This window comes from Armigeres subalbatus, chromosome 3 (genome assembly GCF_024139115.2).
Source record: "Armigeres subalbatus isolate Guangzhou_Male chromosome 3, GZ_Asu_2, whole genome shotgun sequence".
In the NCBI taxonomy this organism is placed as follows: Eukaryota; Metazoa; Arthropoda; class Insecta; order Diptera; family Culicidae; genus Armigeres; species Armigeres subalbatus.
Genome location: NC_085141.1, coordinates 395,712,785 through 395,734,615, shown reverse-complemented (window position 1 = coordinate 395,734,615; position 21,831 = coordinate 395,712,785). Strand labels below are relative to the sequence as shown.

General features: G+C 37.2%; 1 protein-coding gene across 6 annotated transcripts in view; it reads left to right on the top strand.

The window, feature by feature from the left end:
* The window catches only part of LOC134226867 (transcription factor collier), a 182,052-nt gene that overhangs the window by 149,747 nt on the left and 10,474 nt on the right, over positions 1-21,831 (top strand). For 3 of the 6 annotated variants that reach the window (XM_062707918.1, XM_062707915.1, XM_062707914.1), the window contains exon 8: positions 17,023-17,203. In XM_062707918.1, coding sequence (XP_062563902.1) covers positions 17,023-17,203 — 181 coding nt within the window. The remainder of the gene's footprint in view (positions 1-17,022; positions 17,204-21,831) is intronic. The other 3 variants (XM_062707920.1, XM_062707916.1, XM_062707919.1) reach the window with 3 other exon arrangements.

The following is a 21,831-nucleotide window of genomic DNA, read 5'->3' as shown; positions in this document are numbered from 1 at the left end:
AAGCTCCGTTAATATTTTACATAAATTTGAGAAATATAATAGCTAAATTTTATCGAAATCTCGGCAAAGTTATTACCGAGATTTGTCGTAGGCGCTGCCGAGATCTCAGCTATTGGATTATCGGCAATCGTAAATTACAAATTTTAAGCAGCGTTCTTACCTGAACCAAAAGAACTTAAAATTCATCCTCCAGCCAAAATAAGCCCCAAAATTATACAAACAGCTACAGCGGTTGGACAGAATAATCGGGACAGGCAAAATTTTATCAAAATTCAAATGACCATAACTCCGTGAAATATCTACCGATTTATTTGGTTCTGACAGCGTTCGACGGGAAGATCAATCATGTTTTGCGCCGATTTCATGGGGTACCACTTAATGCAAAAACGCTGTCTACGAGAACAATATAAACATGGGAAAGTGAGTGTAATTTACCGACATTTTTGCCTAAATTTTCTCGTGTCATCAGAAGGGAACAATGGAATATTTTCGATTTACGGTGGAGTAAAGATACGTACACTGAACGAAAATATCAAATGGTCACTGAATTGGCTCATCCAAGCCCTGTAACTTTAATCAAATGATCTTGAGCAAACCGTAATTCAACTCGACTGATCATCAGTGGTGGAAATACTCGCTTCACGAGTAAGAAATGAGGGTAATTTGCCCTACAAAAACGCCGCATACGCGTGAGCTTGCTGCCTGCATTTTTCCGGTACTTGCTTTGTTCGCGACTATGGGCAGAGCATCGACAAAAAGTAAGGCAGTATTTTGTTCGCGAGTGAAAATCACGGTCACGAGTATTTGTCGTTTCTTCAAATAGAATGACTAAATTTAATTCTAAATGAACACAATTAATAATAAGTGTGTTCTTGCTCAAACATACGTAAGAAACATGCTGTGATTTTGTTTGACTCGTGAACAGAGATGCCAGATTTGAAGACATGTCTTCAATTTGAAGACATTTGAATCTCTGTGAAGACATTTATTTCGTGAAGACATTTTGAAGACTTTTCAAAATATTTGAAGACTTATCTACTTATTTGAAGATAACAATCAATAAGCCAGCGAATAGAAAATACAATTTTATTACTTTATTATAAGTTATACGACTTCTATCCAGCTTTCCACGCTCGGCAATGGCGGCTTGTCGATGTGCAAAAATCAATCGGTCACTGTACTTTTTGACACTAGCTGGAGGAAAACTCACTGGCGAAAAAGCCTTTTTCCCCTTCCCCTCACAAAGGAACGCCAGTGCGCTTTCCTCCAGCTAGTGTCAAACAGTACAGTGACGGATGGATTTTTACACACCGACAAGCCGCCATTACCGAGCGTGGAAAGCTGGATATATAGATTATTTAAATATAACAAAAGTTATGATAGTCTTTGTCTCGGGCTTAGGAACTCAAACATAAAAATACATTCACACCAGCCGGTTGTTAACTGCAACGCATTTCAGTCCTCAGATACACTTAACTTTAAGTTGTTCGCTTGTAAAAAAATCCCAATGGCAGCATTCGTTTGAATATTTCTTGGCGGTGGCGGCGTTTTTCGCGTGTCTGTAAAAAGGTATTTCGATCATTACATCGGATTGGAATGACCGATATAATTTATGGCAGACTGAATTCTTCTATGATTTGATTTAATCTATTCAATCGTTGAGTTTTTTCTAAATTCCTCTGAATTCATCTGGTCTTTTTGGCATTCCTCTGAATATCATTCGGGAAACTCTTTGAATTTCACATGCATTTTAAAAGAATTTTCAGTGAAAATTTAAATGTTTTTTCGTGTAAAATAGGGAGACTTTCCGATGAAAATATGAGAATTGAAATCGAGAATTCAGTACAAATTATCTTGGAAATTTATAATAATTTCCGTAAAGAAGAAATAAAGGAAATCCTTCCTAACTTAAACGGGAGATTCGGCACCAACATTTCAAAAGGGCGTAACTGATTTTGTAAACAAGAGCTTCTCACGTCGCTAGTGGGCACGCGCACAGAAGGGATAGATTTTGTTTTCATCGGGAAATGCTTCCGAAGCGTTTTCCGATCAAAACAAATCCTATCCTTGTTTTTAAGAGAAGGATGAGTAAACGTCAGCAAGCTCTATTTTATCTCAATTTCCACAAGTTCTTTTGAACTCCCGCAATAAATCACTTTAATGTTAACCTTCTGTCTGTGCTCAAAAAAACTTACGTTGTCTGTGCTCTGGGGTCAAATTGACCCCAAATTAAAATAGCTATAACTTTTTTAATGTTTGGTCAATTTTGGATTTTTGGGGCTGTTTCGAAAGATAATTTAATCATCTTTCAGGTCGTTACCAAAGATTGACTATTGGTGGGCGGGTACATCGCGGGGAGGGGTTTTAGTGAACAAGGGTACAAAAACAGTGATTTTTCATGATTATTTTACTTATATCCGAAAATCCTACCCATTTTGAACTGCACCTTTTTCAAAAAAGGATATGCAGGAAGGCATGTGCTTTGGCATGAGGCGTTGATAAGTTTAGAACTCGGCTGCCAGGGTGTGGTATATTTGAATTCATTATTTTAGACTACGCAAGATATTCCGATATATAGAGTTCTCCTCAGTGTAAATATTCTTATCGCACACATTTAAATATTGGAAGAAGTGGTCATTATATTGAGCACCGCTTTGTAGTGCTAGACATCCTGAACAGTGTTGGCGAATACAATTTGGGTGTAGGTATCAGGGATCTCAAGCTAAAGCAATATTTCATGTATGCAAGAATATTGCAAGTACACTAGCGCCGCCTATTTGTTAATTTCCTTAATATTTATTCCGTCACATGACAGTCCATTCTCACCAGACGAACTTTGTTAAAGACGTCATCTTTACAAATTTCAAATTTGTGCGATAAGAATATTTACAATGAGGAAAATTCCATATATCGGAATTACTTGAGTAGCTAAAATAATTAATTGAAATATACCGCCACCTAGCGATCAAGCTCTAAACTAGTCAATGCCTCATGTCAAAGCACACGCCTTCCTGCATAACCTTTTTGAAAAGGTGCAGTTCAAAATGGGTAGTATTTTCAAATATAAGTAAAATAAAAATAAAAATCGCTGTTTTTTTACTCTTTTTAACGAAAACCCCTCCCCGCGATGTACCCGCCCACCTATAGTCAATCTTTTGTAACGACCTGAAAGATGATTAAATTATCTTTCGAAGCAGCCCCACAAATCCAAAATTAGCCAAACATTAAAAAAGTTATAGCTATTTCAATTTGGGGTCAATTTGACCCCAGAGCACAGACAACGTAAGTTTTTTGAAAAAAGTACACTGTAGCGCATATTTTCAAGATTTTTCAAGCGAATTTGCACATAGGAGACAGATCTCGGCGAGTTCTACCAAACTACCCAAAATTAGGAGAATCGGTTGAAAAATAAAAAAATGGCAGCCACTCAAAGTGGCCTGGGGTCATATTGACCCCAGAGCACAGACAAAAGGTTAAATGGATATTTCTGAAAATTTCCATGGTAAATTTCTACTGGAAAATCTTCTTAAAAGAAATTCAGAAAAAAACACAAAAAATCGGTGGAGATTCAATTAAAGACTCAGTAGAAAATTCAGAGGAAACTTGCCACACTTTTATTAAATTCTTCCTTGACATTCTTCCAGTATTTTCTCTGAGAATTCCTCTATGAATTTCTCCAAAAAATCGTTCTGGTATTCTTTATGAAATTCCTCCTGAAGTTCCGCCATACATTTGTCCGAACGCTTCAGGAATGTCTCCCAAAAAACCTCCAGGAATTCCTTTGGATTCCTGCGAAAGTACATCCAAGAATTCCTTCGGAAGATCCTCCAGAAGATCCTCAAGAACTCCTCCAGTAGTTCCTTCACGAATTCCTCCAGCAGTTCTTCCAGGAACTCCTCCGGAAGTTCTGATAGAAATTCTTCCGAAAGTTCCCCCAGGAATTCCTGCGGAAGCTCCTTCAGGAAATCCCTTCGAAACTTCCTCCATGAATTCCTTTGGAAGTTTGTTTAGGAATTCCTCTGGAAGACTTTCCAAGAATGTTGTCGAAAGATTCTACAAAAATGCCTCCGGAAGCAAACTGAAATTTTTCTGGTATTTCCTTCAGGATTTCTTTCAAAAATTTCTGTAGCAATACCTCAAAAATCTCCTTCAAGAATTCCACCGGAAGTTTCTTCAGAATTTCCACCGGAAATTCCTTCAGAAAATCCTCTGGAATATCCTTCAGCAGGAAAATCCTTCAGGAATTTATCCAGAAAATATATCCGGAATTAATCCTGAAGTTTCTACAGAAATTCCTTCTCAAGTTTCTCCAAGAATTCCTCCTGAAAATTCTCCAGCAATTCTTTCAGAAATTTCACCGGAAGTTCCTTCAATAAATCTTTTGGAAGTTCCAACAGGAATTCCTACGGAAATTTCTTCAGCAGTCTTCCAGAAGTAATTAGAAGCTCCATCAGAAGTTTATCCGGAAGTTGCTCCAGAAATTTATCCGGAAGTTCTCTCAGAAAATTCCCTGGATGTTTCTTCAAGTACTTCACGAATTTTTTTGAAAAGAAACTTGGAAATATTCCACATGGAAATTCAGTTAGAAAATTCGGTGGAATTTTGATCAAAGACTCAGTATAGACTCTATAGAAAATCCAGGGAAAACTCGTTATGCACTGTCTTGTGAAAATTTTACAGAATATTCTCTTGAATTCTGACAATTTGAATGTAAAAAAAATAAACATTATTCCACATCAGTAAAACAAGGAGATTATTGAATTTACATACGTATTGGATTTTGAAATTTCTCGCTGATAATCATAATTTTAATATTGAAGACATTTGAAGACATTTTTAAACTACTGAGAAGACATTTGAAAATATCATCTGGCATCCCTGCTCGTGAAGCTTCACGAACATTTTTCGAGATTTGTTTTCCTGGTTTCTCTACGAGAAAAAGACAAAACAAATGCTCGCGAGTATTTTGCATTGCCTATTTCTCGTTATGATGCGTAAGCTCTCAGATTTCCACCACTGCTGCTCGGCTCCACCTCACTACCTCGAATGACAGTACTCCGAACGGTACAGTACCCCGAAATGCATTACCCTGAAAGGCCATTAACCCGAAAATATTTCGAAACATATACCAGTGAATCGCAAAATGAAAATATTTGCAAAGCATGACAAATGCACTACTGAGGTCCTGTCTCATTTGGAGAATCAAACTCAAATTTAACTTAAAAGTGACAGTTCAATAATTATCGAATTACCCTGCACGCAGAGCAAGAGGCCTTTGGACAGATATCAAATCATTTTTGATTGATGTCTTATTGGAATTCCTGGGAAGCGTCAGCCATTCTTATAACCGTATTCTTAAAAACTTTTAAATTTTATCGGAAAAAGAACCAGACTCTTGGGCCGTTTTTCACGTAGCGGTTTTTTAAGCTGCGTGCACGCCGCGTCCACGCAAGATACCCAGCATCAAATGGAGTAATGCACACGTAAACGTGAGCACGACATTTGTTGCTGGGTACCTTGCGTGGACGCAAGGCCATCGGCCCTTAAAAGTACTTAGAAAAACGCAATAAATATTCCGTTTAACCAACATGTTTAATTTACGTGTAATTGAATGGACTGTCATTCTACACCATTATTACCTGGAAAAGTGCTATTGTACGAGAAAAGAAACGCATCTGTCCGGCATGAAGCGAACATAGGAAATAATGTCTTCTTTAAACCATTCCGTCCTATGGTAGCTTCCAACTTTCATCATTTTTTTCACAAACAAAAAGCAATATTTCCCTAGTAACATTTTGGTTTTATAATGGTTTTATGGCACTCTTGTAAAGTAAAAAATGGTCTTCAAGAGCGTCATAAAACTAAAAATGTTACTTGGGTTAGAGCTCAGCTTTATAGTTTCATTAGACTGTTTATATAATCAATTTTATGTATAAAAATAGTGAAAGTATTGAAAACAATCAAGTAACTATTGATTCATAATCAAACTTTTTTTTCGTTTTCCACTATTTTAAGCTATGGAAAATAACTTTTGTTCTAGCATTTTTCCTTCTTTAAAAAGTCGTGAGAAGGAAAGGGTTTAATGAATGCGTTTGCCCGGTATAATTCGAACAGAGGATATGATGCCTTCGTCAAATGAACGCGTTTGCCCGGTATGAGATAAAAAGAAGAAGTAATGCATTGTTTAAATCAACGCGTCTGCCCGGTATAAGATAGAAAGAAGAAAAATACCTTCTATAAATGAACGCGTTTGCCCGGTATAAAGCAAACAGGGTAGATAATGCCTTCTTTTCATGAACGCGTTTGTCCGGTATAAGGCGAACAGAGGAGATGATGCCTTCTTAAAAGAACGCGGAGGAGATGATGCCTTCTTTAAATTTATGCATCTTTCCGGTATAAGGCAGAAAGACGAAAAATACCTTCTATGAATGAACACGTTTGACCGGTATAAGCAAACAGGGTAGATAATGCCATGGTTTCTTTAAACTTAATGCGTCTGCCGGGTACAATGTAAAAATAAGAAATAATGCCTTCTTTAAATTAACGAATTTGCCCGGTTTAAAGCAAACAGAGCGACTATCCGGTATAAAATAAGAAACTTTCATTTTAACAAATAGTTGCACGAAAAATTAGAATTGTTCACTACACGAAATGGAAAGGGGAGTGCTAGAGCATTTTCTTCTAATTTCCTGGTCTTTAATATAGAGAAAAGCGTTATGAAATTTTTACACGAATTTCGATATTTACGCGATCATTTTCAATGCATTTTTTATTTACGCTGCTTTATTTCGAGTTTTTTTTTCAGTTTTTCAAAATGGTCGGTAGATACAAGATGGAAAATCGCAAAAAAGGTTAAAATCGGTTTCACGTGTATTTTTGGATTTACGATTTTGTTTTGAACACGGTACGTATACCCGCATAAAACAACTTCAGCATACGTCAGAGACTGAAAAAAAAGTTTGCTAATTGCGATAAAAAAAACTTATAGAAAATCATTTATTTGCTGAAAAGCTCTCCAACATTTAATCAAAAAAAATTTAAAAAAATATTAGGTTGTGCAGAAAACCATGTGCTTCAAATGATTACGGCCTTGTTATTTTTTTAAATTTTGTTTCGAAAGAGTTTTACGGGCTCAATCAACTCTTTGCTTGAAAGTTAGAGGGTCAAAAGTGATAGAATAACCTCGGTCCTAGGGATATTCGGTATTTCAAAACCATTCCTTTCAGGTAACTCGAAATCATTCCGTTCAGCAATTTTCAAAAAAAAAAAATGTACAACAATTGTTAAAGGACATCACAGTTTCCCTTTAAATACTTCAGGGTGGCGACTCATTTTCAAAATGAGAATTCCCTGATTGTTCCAGGTATTTTCCAGGATTTTAAAAAATATATCTAAAACACACATAACGTTTGGAAGCAGCTTTCACGGTTTTAAGTTAAACGTGGTGCAGATGATTTTATTCATTTTCGAAGTCTCTTTCCCTTTTATAAAAATGAAAATTAATTTCTGTTTGTTTGACCCTTATAGACTCGGAAGCTATTGAACCTATTGGAAAAATTTTAGGCATAGACTTTTGCGATTGGGGAAGGTTCTTATGATGGCTCGAGACCTCTCACTCATCTGGAAAGGAGGGCTCCCATATAAATGAAACACATTTCTCGAAAATTAATCGAGCAAATGGAATCAAATTTGTGATATAGAGGTTTTCTTTGAAGACAAGAAATGTTTCTATAGTAGTTTGAGTTGTTGCGAATGTAAAACAATTTTCAGAGAATTTTATCAATTAATCATTTTTAGGCAAGACCAAGTTCGTCGGATCTGCTAGTGAGGTATAAATAATTTTGAAAAGTACATAGGAAATTGATAATTATTGAAGTGGTTGTAATTATAACAGCAGGGTAGGTTAATCAATTAAGTGAATAATAAGTGAAAAACATTATTCTCGCTGTGAAAGTTCAGGTTAACCGAGAAATTAACGAATTCTAACCGGATGAAAAAAACCTGGGTGTATTTATTTTAAACCTTTTCGAGTATTGTTTCCAAAATTCCAGGAATTCTTTGCGAACTTCACCCAGAAATTGCTTCTGAAACTTCTCTTGAAATTTCTAGAAAAAATCATCAAGGTGTTATCTTAGAAATTCATCCAGGAATTCTAACGGGGAATCCTCAAGACATTTTTTCGTACCTTATGGAATTCTTGAGGAAATTTATTCAGAAATCAATCAATCCAGAAATTTCTTCAAAAATTCATTTAGATAAACTTTAGGTATTTCCTTGAAGAATTTATCTAGCAATTTTTCAACAAATTCCTTTAGAAATTACAACGTTAAGAAAAAAATCCTTCAGAATTTCCTTTAGGAATTTCTGCTGAAATAATTTTAGAAATTCTTTCAAAAATCCTTTTTTTTTTTTTTTTTTTTTTTTTTTTTTAAATTAATTTTATTTGCTAATTATCTAATACATGCATTTATCTCTTAGACTAGGTGTTCCGTGTTTTCTTAACACTATCATCCTTATTTGCTATGTTACGCTTTTAGATATTATTAATACATTTCAATTGCCTCTGGCAGTTACGATATTTCCTCTGGTTGAATTAAACCATGTAGGAATTACAATGTTTTCTACTTAAACTAAACTTAACCTAATTTATACTAAGGGTACAAGGAGCTAATCGTTGCAATAGAAGATTGCAACGATTTTTGTCTAAAATTGGAAATTATTTTGTTGGACATTTGTTGCAATGTCTCAATATTAGAAATTCTATGAAGTTCATTGGTACTATACCACGGAGGTAACTTCAGAATCATTTTCAAAATTTTATTTTGAATCCTCTGAAGTGCCTTCTTTCTGGTATTGCAGCAACTAGTCCATATTGGCACAGCATACAACATGGCTGGTCTAAAATTTGTTTGTAAATCAAAGTTTGTTCTTAAGACAAAGTTTTGATTTTCTGTTATATAAGTGGATATAGACACTTAATATATTTGTTACATTTGGCTTGAAGGCCTTCAATGTGATTTTTTGATCTAGCAGAAGTCCTAAATATTTAGCTTCGCTAGACCAATTAATTGGAATACCATTCATAGTGACAATATGTCTGCTAGAAGGTTTCAAATAAGAAGCTCTCGGCTTATGTGGGAAAATTATAAGCTGAGTTTTGGAAGCATTCAGGGAAATTTTCCATTTTTGCAAGTAAGTGGAGAAAATATCCAAACTTTTTTGCAATCTACTACAAATGACACGAAGGCTTCGCCCTTTGGCTGAGAGACCTGTGTCATCTGCAAACAAAGATTTTTGACACCCTGGTGGTAAATCACCAGGGGACACCAGCTCTAACAGGTAATCTATCAGATTTAGAATTCTGATAGTTTACCTGCAGTGAGCGATCTGATAAATAATTTTGGATCAGTTTAATAATGTACAGAGGAAAATTAAAATTCATCAATTTTACAATCAAACCTTCATGCCAAACACTATCAAATGCTTTCTCTATATCAAGAAGAGCAACTCCAGTCGAATATCCTTCAGATTTGTTGAGCCGAATTAAGTTCGTAACTCTTAATAACTGATGAGTGGTTGAATGCCCATGGCGAAAACCAAATTGCTCATCAGCAAAAATAGAATTGTCATTAATATGAACCATCATTCTATTTAAAATAATCTTTTCAAACAGTTTGCTTATTGAAGAAAGCAAACTGATTGGGCGATAACTAGAAGCCTCAGCTGGATTTTTGTCCGGCTTCAAAATTGGAACAACTTTGGCGTTTTTCCATTTATCTGGGAAGTATGCCAATTGTAAACATTTGTTAAATAAATTAACCAAAAAGGATAAAGAGCTCTCAGGAAGTTTTTTGATAAGTATGTAGAAAATACCATCATCACCCGGGGCTTTCATATTTTTAAATTTTCTAGTAATAGATCTCACTTCATCCAAATTAGTTCCCAACGAAGGGTCAAAACATTATCTTGGTTGAGAATGTCTTCGAAGCTTCGTGTAACCTGATCCTCAATTGGACTAGTGAGACCTAGACTAAAATTATGGGCACTCTCGAACTGCTGAGCAAGTTTTTGAGCCTTTTCGCCATTTGTTAATAAAATTTTATTTCCCTCTTTAAGCGCTGGAATTGGCTTTTGAGGTTTTTAAGAATTTTCGTTAATTTCCAAAAGGGTTTCGAACTGGGATCCAACTTCGAGACATTATTCTCAAAGTTGGTATTTCTCAGAATAGCGAAACGTTTTTTAATTTCATTTGCAAATCTCGCCAAATAACTTTTAAAGTAGGATCGCGAGTTCTTTGGTATTGCCTTCGCCCCACATTTTAAAACGGATCAGTAGCTGAAGATCGTCGTCAATAATAATGGAGTTGAATTCAATTCCACATTTAGGAATTGCAATTCCTCTGGCTTCAACAATTAAATTTGTCAAAGATACGAGAGCATTATCAATATCACTTTTGGTATCGAGAGGAATATCAACATCAAAATTCCTATCGATATACGTTTTATATAAATCCCAATCAGCCCTATGATAATTGAAAGTAGAGCTGATTGGATTATAAATGGCTTCTTGTGAGATTTCAAATGTCACAGGAAGGTGATCAGAGTCAAAGTCAGCATGAGTTACCAATTGGCCACACAGCTGACTTGAATCCGTTAAAACTAAATCAATTGTAGAAGGATTTCGACTGGAAGAAAAACAAGTTGGTCCATTGGGATATTGAATAGTATAATATCCCGCAGAACAATCTTCAAATAAAATTTTACCATTGGAATTGCTTTGAGCATTATTCCATGAACGGTGTTTGGCATTGAAGTCACCAATTACGAAGAATTTAGATTTGTTGCGAGTCAGAATTTGAAGATCAGCTTTCAACAAATTCTTTTGCTGCCCATTGCATTGAAAAGGCAAATAGGCTGCAATGAAGGAAAATTTTCCAAAATTTGTTTCAACCGAAACTCCCAAGGTTTCAAAAACTTTGGTTTTGAATGAAGAAAATAATTTATGTTTGATACGTCTATTGATGACAATGGCGACCCCACCACAGGCGCTGTCAAGACGATCATTTCTGTAGATAAAATAATTTGGATCTCTTTTAATGGAGAGTCCTGGTTTTAAATAGGTTTCTGTTATAATGGCAATATGCACATTATGAACTGTTAGGAAGTTGAATAATTCATCTTCCTTACCCTTTAGAGAGCGGGCATTCCAATTTAGAACTTTCACACAATTATTTGGATCCATTGAAACGGAGTCCGATAACAATTTTTGTGTGTACTTTATACCAACCTGAACAGCTTCTGGAATGGTATTTGCTTTGAACATTGCATCAATCATGTGATGCAATTGTTCAGTTAAAAATCAAAATCGGAAGCAGTCATGCTACCTGAATCGGCAACATGACCGTTATTTTCCGTTGGGACATGGGTATAAACCTCATTTTGAGAAGAGAAATTTTGTCTACCAGCAGCGATGTTTGCATACGTAGGTACATTCGAAAAATTGGAATTTACTGAAGTGCTTGCTACCCGTTGACGAGCAGCAAAATTTGTTTGTGAATTGTGGTGGGTATGAATTGCTCGACCGGTAACTGGTTTCGAAATTTGAGCGTTTGAAAAATTTCTACCCGTCGAATCTGGGATCCGATTGGAATTTCCCTCATCAATTTTGCACGGGAATTCAAAACTTTTTGCGTGAAGGGCATTCCCAGAAATTGGATTTATGATTACCCCACAATTTGCACACTTAAATTTATTGGAATCTTCTCTCACAGGACAAGCGTCCTTGGCGTGAGAGGTTCCACCACAAATCATGCATTTAGCATCCATGTGGCAATGTTTGGTTCCGTGACCCCACTTTTGGCACTTACGGCACTGAGTGGGATTTTGGAAATTTCCCCAGGCCTGCGGAAATGTTCCCATGTAACACGGACATGGGACATAATACAGGCCTTTTCCAAACTTTTCATATTATTTAGTTCACTTTTGTTAAAATGAACTAAATAAAATTCTTGAGAAATGCCCCTTTGGGAAGTACCAGAGTGGGATTTCTTTTTCATCTTAATTACTTGGACTGGTGAAAATCCAAGTAATTCAGAAATTTCAATTTTAATCTCATCCAGTGATTTGTCATCACTGGGCAGACCTTTCAAGACGACTTTGAACAATCGCTCAGTTTTGTCGTCGTATGTGAAGAATTTATGGCGCTTCTCAGTTAAATAGTGAAGAAGACGTTTGCGATCGTCAAAGGATCCCGGCAAAACGCGGCAGTCACCCTTCCTAGCAATCTGAAATGAAACCTTGATCCCCCGAAGGTTACTCAAGATTTCATTCCGAAAGCCAGAAAACTCGGCAACAGATACCACAATTGGCGGAATCCGTTGTTTCTTCGCATGAATCGAATCACCTGGGCTAAAGGTAGATTCGATTTCCTCAAATTCGTTATTAATCAAATCGAACTGATTGCTCAGTTCGATGGGAGAAAAATAATGTCAACGTTAGATTTAGAAGGAATATCTGAAGTCTCCAGCTTCCTTCTATTTTTCCGCGCTTGGGCAGGACGGTCTTGAAACCTTGTTTCTTTGAAGGAAGTGGAGAATTCAGAGACTCCCCTTCCTCTTGTTTTTATTAATACTCATTGCTGAGCGTGGAGACGTGACCTTCTTAGAGGTTTTTCCCAGAACGGTGTCCCTGCAGGATTACCACCGCTTGTCGGAATTTTACTTCCGCAAACGGGTCCAACGTAAAACGAAGGCACGGGTCCTTGCAAAGATCGTAACGGGATCAGTGGGTAGAAATAGCGCTAAGAAGCACCGTTGAAATTAAAATAGCTTCGGGTAGTATTAAAAACTTCCTTCCGCAAAGAGAAAGAACCGCACAGCACGAAAGCACGATGCGGTCTCTTCAAAAAATCCTTATTTTGGCTCATTCCAACGCAATTTCGGCGTTTCTGTCCTCGATGTTTTTTTAAATACAAAAAGTATTTCCACTTCATTACCATCAGTCTGAGACATTGACTAACTTAAAGGATAGAGTTGACACTAATCTTGTGCAGAATAGTTTGAAAATGTTGGTGAAAAATACTGGAATGTTTTGATTATCATTTTTGGGTGGCGCATATTGCCCAGCATCGTTCATTTTGGATGGAAATTCTCAATTTTGGAATAAAATCGTTTTGTTGCAATATTGTTGACTTTACATGAAAATGTTTGGACCAATGACTAATATGTTAGATTATTGATAAAATACAAAATACAAAATACTTCGAAAATGTATGTTTTCGGAGGAAATCACCATTTAATTTAATGATTTGCTTAGGGGCGCATATTGACCGCATCTCCCCTATGTAGAAAATTATGTGCTCCAAATGATTACGGCTATGTCATTGTTTTATTTTGTTTCCAAAGGGCTTTAACTCTCTAATGCCCAAGACTTCCTTCCTTTTATATTTTTTAATTTTTTTTATGTCAATCAGTTATACAAACTTCAATGCATGTTCAAATGGGATTAAAAGTTAATTTTCAAAATTCTACACATTTATAAAAAAAAACTAGTCAAACCTGCCCGATCTTGCTCGGGTTGTTTGTTTTTTCGTTCTAACTGTCATTCGTTAAGTTGATTGCAGCGTCGCCCTCTAGATCGATTTCAGTCCAAGCTTGATGTTTCCTTCAGAACTCGTGCAATCATAGTATTTTTATATTTGTTTTTCAACAAAATGTTCTATCTTTTTATACACATAAACACAGATGAGCCCATGACGAATCGATTAGTGAGGAAATCTTGTCAATCGGTCCATCCGATTGTGAGTTATAATGCCTCAAAGGAAAAGTAAACTCATTTATATATATATATATATATATATATATATATATATTAGGGTGGCTCAAATTAGTATGGGAAAAACTTTGTTCAATTTTTTTTGATGGGCCGCCCTCTTATTCGGTTCTATTTGATGCCCTGATGCTCTGGACAAAATTTCAGCCAAATCGGTCAACGTTTGGGCAGTGCTAAACTCGTTGGAAATTTATATGGAAGAATGTATGCAGAAACATCCAAAAACAGTAAATTGCAGCTGGACTACACAACTTACGATGAAGAATTATGATACTCATTCAGATCTTGGAGAATTTAATACAGAATGTTATGCAGAAAACCGCGAGAAGATTAAGGTTTGCCCGGCTAAGTTATTAGCATTTCTCTGCAGTGGGGTTTGAGCAAATTTCGTTTCTTTTACCTTTGAAAAGAAATAAATTCACCCCTACAACACTCCAGTAAAATGCTAATATCTTTGCGTAATAAACTCTAATCTTCTCGCGGCTTTCAGCATAACATTCTGATTTTATTTTTCAAGAACTGAATGAGTATCATGGTTCTTGATCTTAAATTGTGCCGTCCAACTGCAAATCACTGTTTTTGGATGTTTCTGCATACATTCTTCCATATAAACTTCCAACGAGTTTAGCACTGCCCAAACGTCGACCGATTTGGCTGAAATTTTGTCCAGAGCATCAGGGCATCAAATAGAACCGAATAAGAGGGCGGCCCATCAAAAAAATTGAAAAAGTGTTTTTTGAGCCACCCTAATATATATATATATATATATATATATATATATATATATATATATATATATATATATATGTCTATAGATAGATATTGAAAACAGAGTATGTTCATCCGTGTTTTCGCTCGTATATTTCTTCTTCTTCTTCGATGGCTCTACATTCTAACTGGAACTTGGCCTGCTTTTCAACTATAAGCATTTCCTCAGTTACTATTAATTGAAAGCTTTTATATACCCGCATTTGGGCCCTCCTTAGCCGTGCGGTAAGACGCGCAAGACCATGCTGAGGGTGGCTGGGTTCGATTCCCGGTGCCGGTCTAGGCAATTTTCGGATTGGAAATTGTCTCGACTTCCCTGGGCATAAAAGTATCATCGTGCTAGCCTCATGATATACGAATGCAAAAATAGTAACCTGGCTTAGAAACCTCGCAGATAATAACTGTGGAAGTGCTCAAAGAACACTAAGCTGCGAGGTAGCTCTGTCGCAGTGTGGGGATGTTATGTCAATAAAAAGAAGAAGAAGAAGATTTACCCGCCATTGCATGAGTATGTATCTTGTGTGGCAAGTACAATGGATTGGATACACTATGCCCAGGGAGTCGATAATGTTTCCCACCCGAAAACATCCTAGACTGGACCGAGAATTGAACTCGCCATCTTCGGATTGGCAATCCTACTGGAGACTGGAGGCTACTGGAGTTCCCTTCTATTGAATAAGGTTAGTTGTAAAGAAATACTAAACTACAAATATTTCACTCTTTAAATTTACCTTAAGGTAAATTTAAAAAGAGTAATATTTGTATCTTCGTATTTTTCCACAACTAACCTTATTCAATAGAAGGTTATAATGGTGTATGATGCATTCTAAAATATTTATCCAATTTCTTACTCGGAAAATAAAAAAATTACCCTGAATATTTAAAAACTGCAATAAGTCAGCACTGAATGAGAAATTTTAAACCCTAAATATGTTGAAAAATCAGACAAACAGGTTCAAAAAGTTACTTTTTTTATTGAATTAAAAACTCGTAAAACAAAATTCTAGATAATCAAAATGTGAAATTAATCAAATCGCGAATTAAACATCTTTATTCCCCAAAACGTGTTTATATCGTTCTGAAAAAGCAATTTTGAGCGGGATTTCCCTCAAGTCTATAAAGTATCTCAGTACCAGATGCTATTAATAGTTGCGGAATTGTTTCGGCATAAGTATTGCTGAATGTTACTCAAGACAACTAATTTGGAATAATATACACAAAACCTTTTTTGTAAACTTTACTATAAGCCCACATGCTAGGAAATAAATTTTCACACGAATACGACAATAAACAATTAAACATGTAATCCACGGTATAAGATTCATTTGGTATTGTTTGAGGGCATTTGTAAAATGCAGTCGATTCGTCTTCGTCGTCACCATCGTCACCGCATATATTTCATGTAACCCGTGTACCAAGCGACACCACTTCAAACCGACCGCCCGGCCGTAAACGATGGCAATGAATTCCTTCATCTTTCTGCAGCATTCAGGTCCACCAATAACAGCGGAACGGAGTGCTCTGGTCGTTCTTGTTTGTCTACACCGCCTTCGACGCTGCTGGTTGGTTTTACATGTCGACTATAAATTAAAAGCTTGTTTCTTCTTTCTGCACCTTCGACTATCCTCTCTCTTGTGAAGATAATTCTTCATGAGAAAGAGGACAGAAAGGTGTGCACCACGAAGACTACACGAACAGCATGCTGTTCCACCACCATTCATTGATTGGTGTACCGCATGCAGAAGTGCAGTCAGCTCCTCAGTAGTTAAACATTTTGAATCGATTCCAATACTGAGCACTCGCATATGGCCGAAGTAAGAAGTCTTTTATTTAAAATTTCGAATTCTTTTGTACATTCCACACAAATCCAGTATTCTAAATCTTGTAGAGTAACTAGCTCTTATGACCGGTTTAGTTTCACCGACGTAGATGGTTTGAACCTGCTGCTGAGTTGCATTCAACAAAATCGACAACTCTAGACAAGCATTTGAAGAGGGCGTAAAAGCCAAAATTTATTTATTTTAAATTTATATGGCTATATATGTGGACGAAGAATCAGAAGGAATAATTTTTGGCTGTTACGCCCTTTTCAAATGTTGGTCTAGAACTTACATTTTGTGTCGGCGCTTGACCATGACTAACAACAAACCCACATATCTGAAATACGCATTACTCGAGATAAACCTGTAGATTTTAAGCGGTCTCCATCTTTTTGCCGTCTTTTCGTTTACTGGTCCCCTACCACTTAAGTACCCTACCACAAGCTTCCTAAACCCACTCGTCGATTCAATTAATTATATTTCTTCTCTTTCTTATGTCGCACCCCCCGCGCTACTCCGCCTGATTCCAACAACCTTTCCTACCGTCCCGTCAATTCCTCTACCCCGCCTACATCCAACGCCATTTCCCCATTTCCCATATATTGCAGGTAGTGATAGCGACCCAGGTCGCGGTGGACGGCCCCCTGCTGGCGATATCCGACAACATGTTCGTGCACAACAACAGCAAGCACGGACGCCGGGCGAAACGGCTCGATCCCGAAGGTACGGGAAGTTCTCCGCTGGCCATTTCGGGCCATCCGCTGGCCCCGGACAGTACGTACGACGGTCGGTTTCAAAATTCTTCTTACATTGTAATTTTTAATGTTTTAGTCTGAACAAACGTGTGCGTGATTATTAGATTCAGAACTCTTTCGTTTTGCATTACAATTTCTGGAGCACAGGCAAACAGACGCATTAAGTAAACATCAAATTTTGTACAAATTTGAGTCAGTACACGACACAAGTCATTATAATACTTCCTAGAGATGATTCAATAAACATTATAAGTGATGCGTCTGATTGCCTGTGATATACGGTTCATAAAACCTATCGATGTAGATTCATTGGATGATTCCATCTTCAGTTTGGTTTTTCGGTTTCCTTTAATTTTTTTTCGTTGCGATTGGCCCAGAAAGCGAAGACCGAACGGTTGCTTCCGAAGCGGAAATGATCTACGGACGGCGCATCCTTACCTGGACAAAGGAGAAGTACATTTCCGCTTCGAAAGCAATCTGCCAAAGCTCTATCGTCGTTCGTACTCGGGTTTAATTCCCAGCAGACACACATACCCGCGCACAAACATGTTCGCCGCCCCAGAGCTGGTAAATGCGGAGAAATGGAGTAGCTCATTAAAAATGATATTCGAATTGTGCATCAGTGCGGTGCGGGTGGAAAGAAACTGCACGAGTGCTATCCGGGTGCACAAGCAACCTTGCGAAATGCAAGTGGGTGGGAAGTTTTGGCACTAATATAGATACGTCGAGAAGGCATCGAAGTGGAATTTGGCGGAATTTATGGATGACTTTGACTTATGGAAGTATAATCTCATTTTGATATAGGAAATTATTGAGAGCTTTTTAGTGGAATGTCTTCACTTGTTATAAGATGAGTTAGTACTATCCCAATCAATTGCACCACTTGATTGTAACTTTGCAGATAGCAATTGCGACCTCAACAGTAAAGCCGTTTTCAGTGTCTCGTACTTGACTTGACTGATTAGAGTCGAATATAGTAAAAAAAAGGGAACCTCCTTAGCCGTGCGGCTACAAAGCAAGACCATGCTGAGGGTGGCTGGGTTCGATTCCCGGCGCCGGTCTAGACAATTTTCGGTTTGGAAATTGTCTCGACTTCCCTGGGCATAAAAGTATCATCGTGTTAGCCTCATGATATACGAATGCAAAAATGGTAACTTGGCTTAGAAACCTCGCAGTTAATAACTGTGGAAGTGATTAACGAACACTAAGCTGCGAGGCGGCTCTGTCCCAGTGTGGGGATGTAATGCCAATAAGAAGAAGAAGAAGAAGAAGATAGTAAAAAAATACCAAAGCGACCATTAATAAACCAAAACGAGCAATAATTAAAAAAATATCTTTCCAACAACACGTGCCTTTCTTATCTTCACCATGGAGTGAGATTATAAACTGAAGTTTAATAAACTGAAGTTAATCTTCATTATTGAAATTTTAAGTCTAGGTCTCTTTTTTCTTTTACCAGCGAATAAATATTTTAATTATTTAATTATTTTCCTGTTTCTTTATTTTGAATATCAATAGACATTATGACATTTGAGCGGCTCGTTTTATTAACGCAAAATGAACTGTTGTTCGAGTGGACGCTCCTCTTGTTTAAATGTCAAAATCCATTGGATGAGTGAGTGAATTTGATAAACCCCTGCACATGTCTTCACAAACGAGCAAAGGAAACTAAAAGAACTTTTCCACTATTCACGCCTTTTTCATTGATGACATGTTGGGAAAAATAAGTTCAGAGTAATTAAAAATTATTTTACCTTTGTAATCACCAAAACCAAGACTCATGAATTTCTAAATCCATTAACTTGAATACGGATCCGTTATGCTAAAAAATCTTGAGCATTATTCTGAATGAATGCATCACACTTGAATTTTTCATGCTAAAACATATCGTTTCGCTCATTTGCCAAAAAATCATTTCGCTCCGAAAAGCGTTAAAAATTATCATTGGGGCAATTCATTGTTTACCCACGCAAGAATATCCATTGTTCTATGCGCCGAAAGTTATTTCATCATTATTTAATGAAGAAAAACAAAAGAAAAGCTAGAAGGATTTGGAATGGAAGATTCAACTCAGACATGAGATCTTAGGTGCTGAGGTGCTGGGTGCAACTCATAATTAATTTGAATCGTTCATGAGTTATAAGATTTTTAGTTTTTCCCAACACTGCTCAGAATATAAACGCGTTATGTCTACCAGTAGTTCCCTCAGGCATACCTTCAAAAAATCCTTCAGAAATTCCATCGAAAGTTCCTCCAAGTATTCCTTCACAAAATCGTTCGCAAATGAATGCAACAACATCTTTCGGAAATTGCTTTAGAAATTTCTTTGGAATTTCCTTTAGGAGTTGTTTTAGCACTTCCTAAACGAGTTTCTTCAGAAACTTGGCGTAAGGAAAACCTTAGGAATTCCTTGAGGAATTCTTTCAAATAATCCTTAAATAAAAAAAAAAGTCAAAAATTCCTTTAGGAATACTTTTGAAAAGTTCTTTAAAAATACTTTTAGAAATTCGTACAAAAAATCCTTCGTAAATTCCATCCCATTAGAAATTTCTACAGTAATTCTTTCCCATAAATTACTTCCAAAGCTCTAGGATGAAATTTAAGAAGTTTCCTTAATAATTTCCTAAGGAATTTTCAAAGAATTTCCGTCATTGTTGAATTTCTTTGGACAGTCCTCCAAGGATTCCTTCAGAACTTTCTCCAAGACTTGCTTCAAAAGATAGAAATCTAGTAGATCCTCCAAAACTTTCCTAAGAAAAATCTTTGAAAATACTTCAAAGAATACTTTAGAGAATTTCTTTGGAATTTTATTTGGAATTTCCTTCCAAAATTACTTCAAAAATTGCTTCAGGAGTTTCTTTGGAAATTCATTTGGGGATTCCTTCCGATATTCCTCTACGAATTCTTTTAGGAGTTTTTTCCGTTAGAATTTCCGTTAGAGATTCTTTTGGAAATTTCTTTGGAAATACCATACGAAAAATGTTTTAGGAATTCCTTTAGGAGTTTCTTCGGAATTTGACTTGGGGATTCCTTCTGGAGTGCGTGATCTCTCATGTTTCGGACAGCAGAACGATCGCGCGGTCGGCCGAATTATTGTGTTCTGCATTGCGCGGCCGGTAATAAAATTATTCAGTTCAGTGCGTGATCTCTCATGTTTCGGACAGCAGAACGATCGTGCGGTCGGCCGAATTATTGTGTTCTGCATTGCGCGGCCGGTAATAAAATTAATTAGTTCAGTGCGTGATCTCTCATGTTTCGGACAGCAGAACGATCGTGCGGTCGGCCGAATTATTGTGTTCTGCATTGCGCGGCCGGTAATAAAATTAATCAGTTCAGTGCGAGATCTCTCATGTTTCGGACAGCAGAACGATCGTGCGGTCGGCCGAATTATTGTGTTCTGCATTGCGCGGACGGCAATAAAATTAATCAGTTCAGTGCGTGATACTTGTTTCGAAGCGGGCTTGGTAGTCATATGGCTACTGCTTCTGCCTCATACGCAGGAGGTCGTGGGTTCAATCCCAGGTCCGTTCCATTCTCCTACTCTATATCTTTCTCTTTATTTCTCATGTTCTAGCAATCGCTAGAACTGGAAATGGACTTCCATACCGTTTCCATTACTATTCCTATACCTTCAACTTGAGTATTCTATCAGTAATCTGCTAGAATCGGAAATGAACTTATATAGCTCGTTTCCTACATCCAATTAGAAATTCCATCAGTTACCTTCTCCTATCTATCACATTGGCAGCTCGTTAACCAAGACGGACCTCTGCCTCTCCAACCTAACCCATAAATTCCAACAAATTCCGCATGAACTCGTGGCAAGTGCAGAGGTATATTCGGCTTGCAGTGGGCGAGTGATTGCATCATCATTTCCTCCCCTTCCCTACATTGACTTGCATTCTGACGTGGCAGGCGCCAGTATGACCTAACAAATGAGATCACCAGTACTTGTACATTGAAGATGTGTGCTAGTCCCAAGCAAACATCTGTTGGTTCCCTGTGCAAGAACAGCTGATCTGGTCATAATGGAGTAGCAACTACGAGCAGTCAATCAAGCTCAAGCAAGCTCAAGCTCAGTTTGATTTAGGGATTCCTTCTGATCAGTCTCTGTGTGTTTTGTTTTCTCAACTTGTGTTCATTGCAGATCGTACTGAGCGCGGTGATCCAGATCATTCCGCTATATGCCTAAAAATCGACACCACCATGCTTAACAGCAACCTTTGTTTACTGAAGCACCCCCACGAGCTGTTGGTTATCATTCTTGAAAGCGCCGTAATTGAGAAGCCTGAGTTTGTCGTCCATCACTACTGCGAGTTACTATTACTACTACAAAGTCTGCGATCGATTGTGTTGCTGGCGAGTTAGTCCGAAAGAACACCAAGTTAAAAAAATAATTTCTGCATCGAAGAGCAGAAAATTTATTAGTAAGGGATCGATCGTCTTCTTCTTCTTATTGGCATTATATTCCCACACTCGGAAAGAGCCGCCTCGCAGCTTAGTGTTCATCCAGCACTTCCACAGTTAATAACTGCGAGGTTTCTAAGCCAAGTTAACATTTTTGTATTCGTATATCATGAGGCTAACACGATGATACTTTTATGCCCAGGGAAGTCGAGACAATTTCCAATCCGAAAATTGCCTAGACCGGCACCGGGA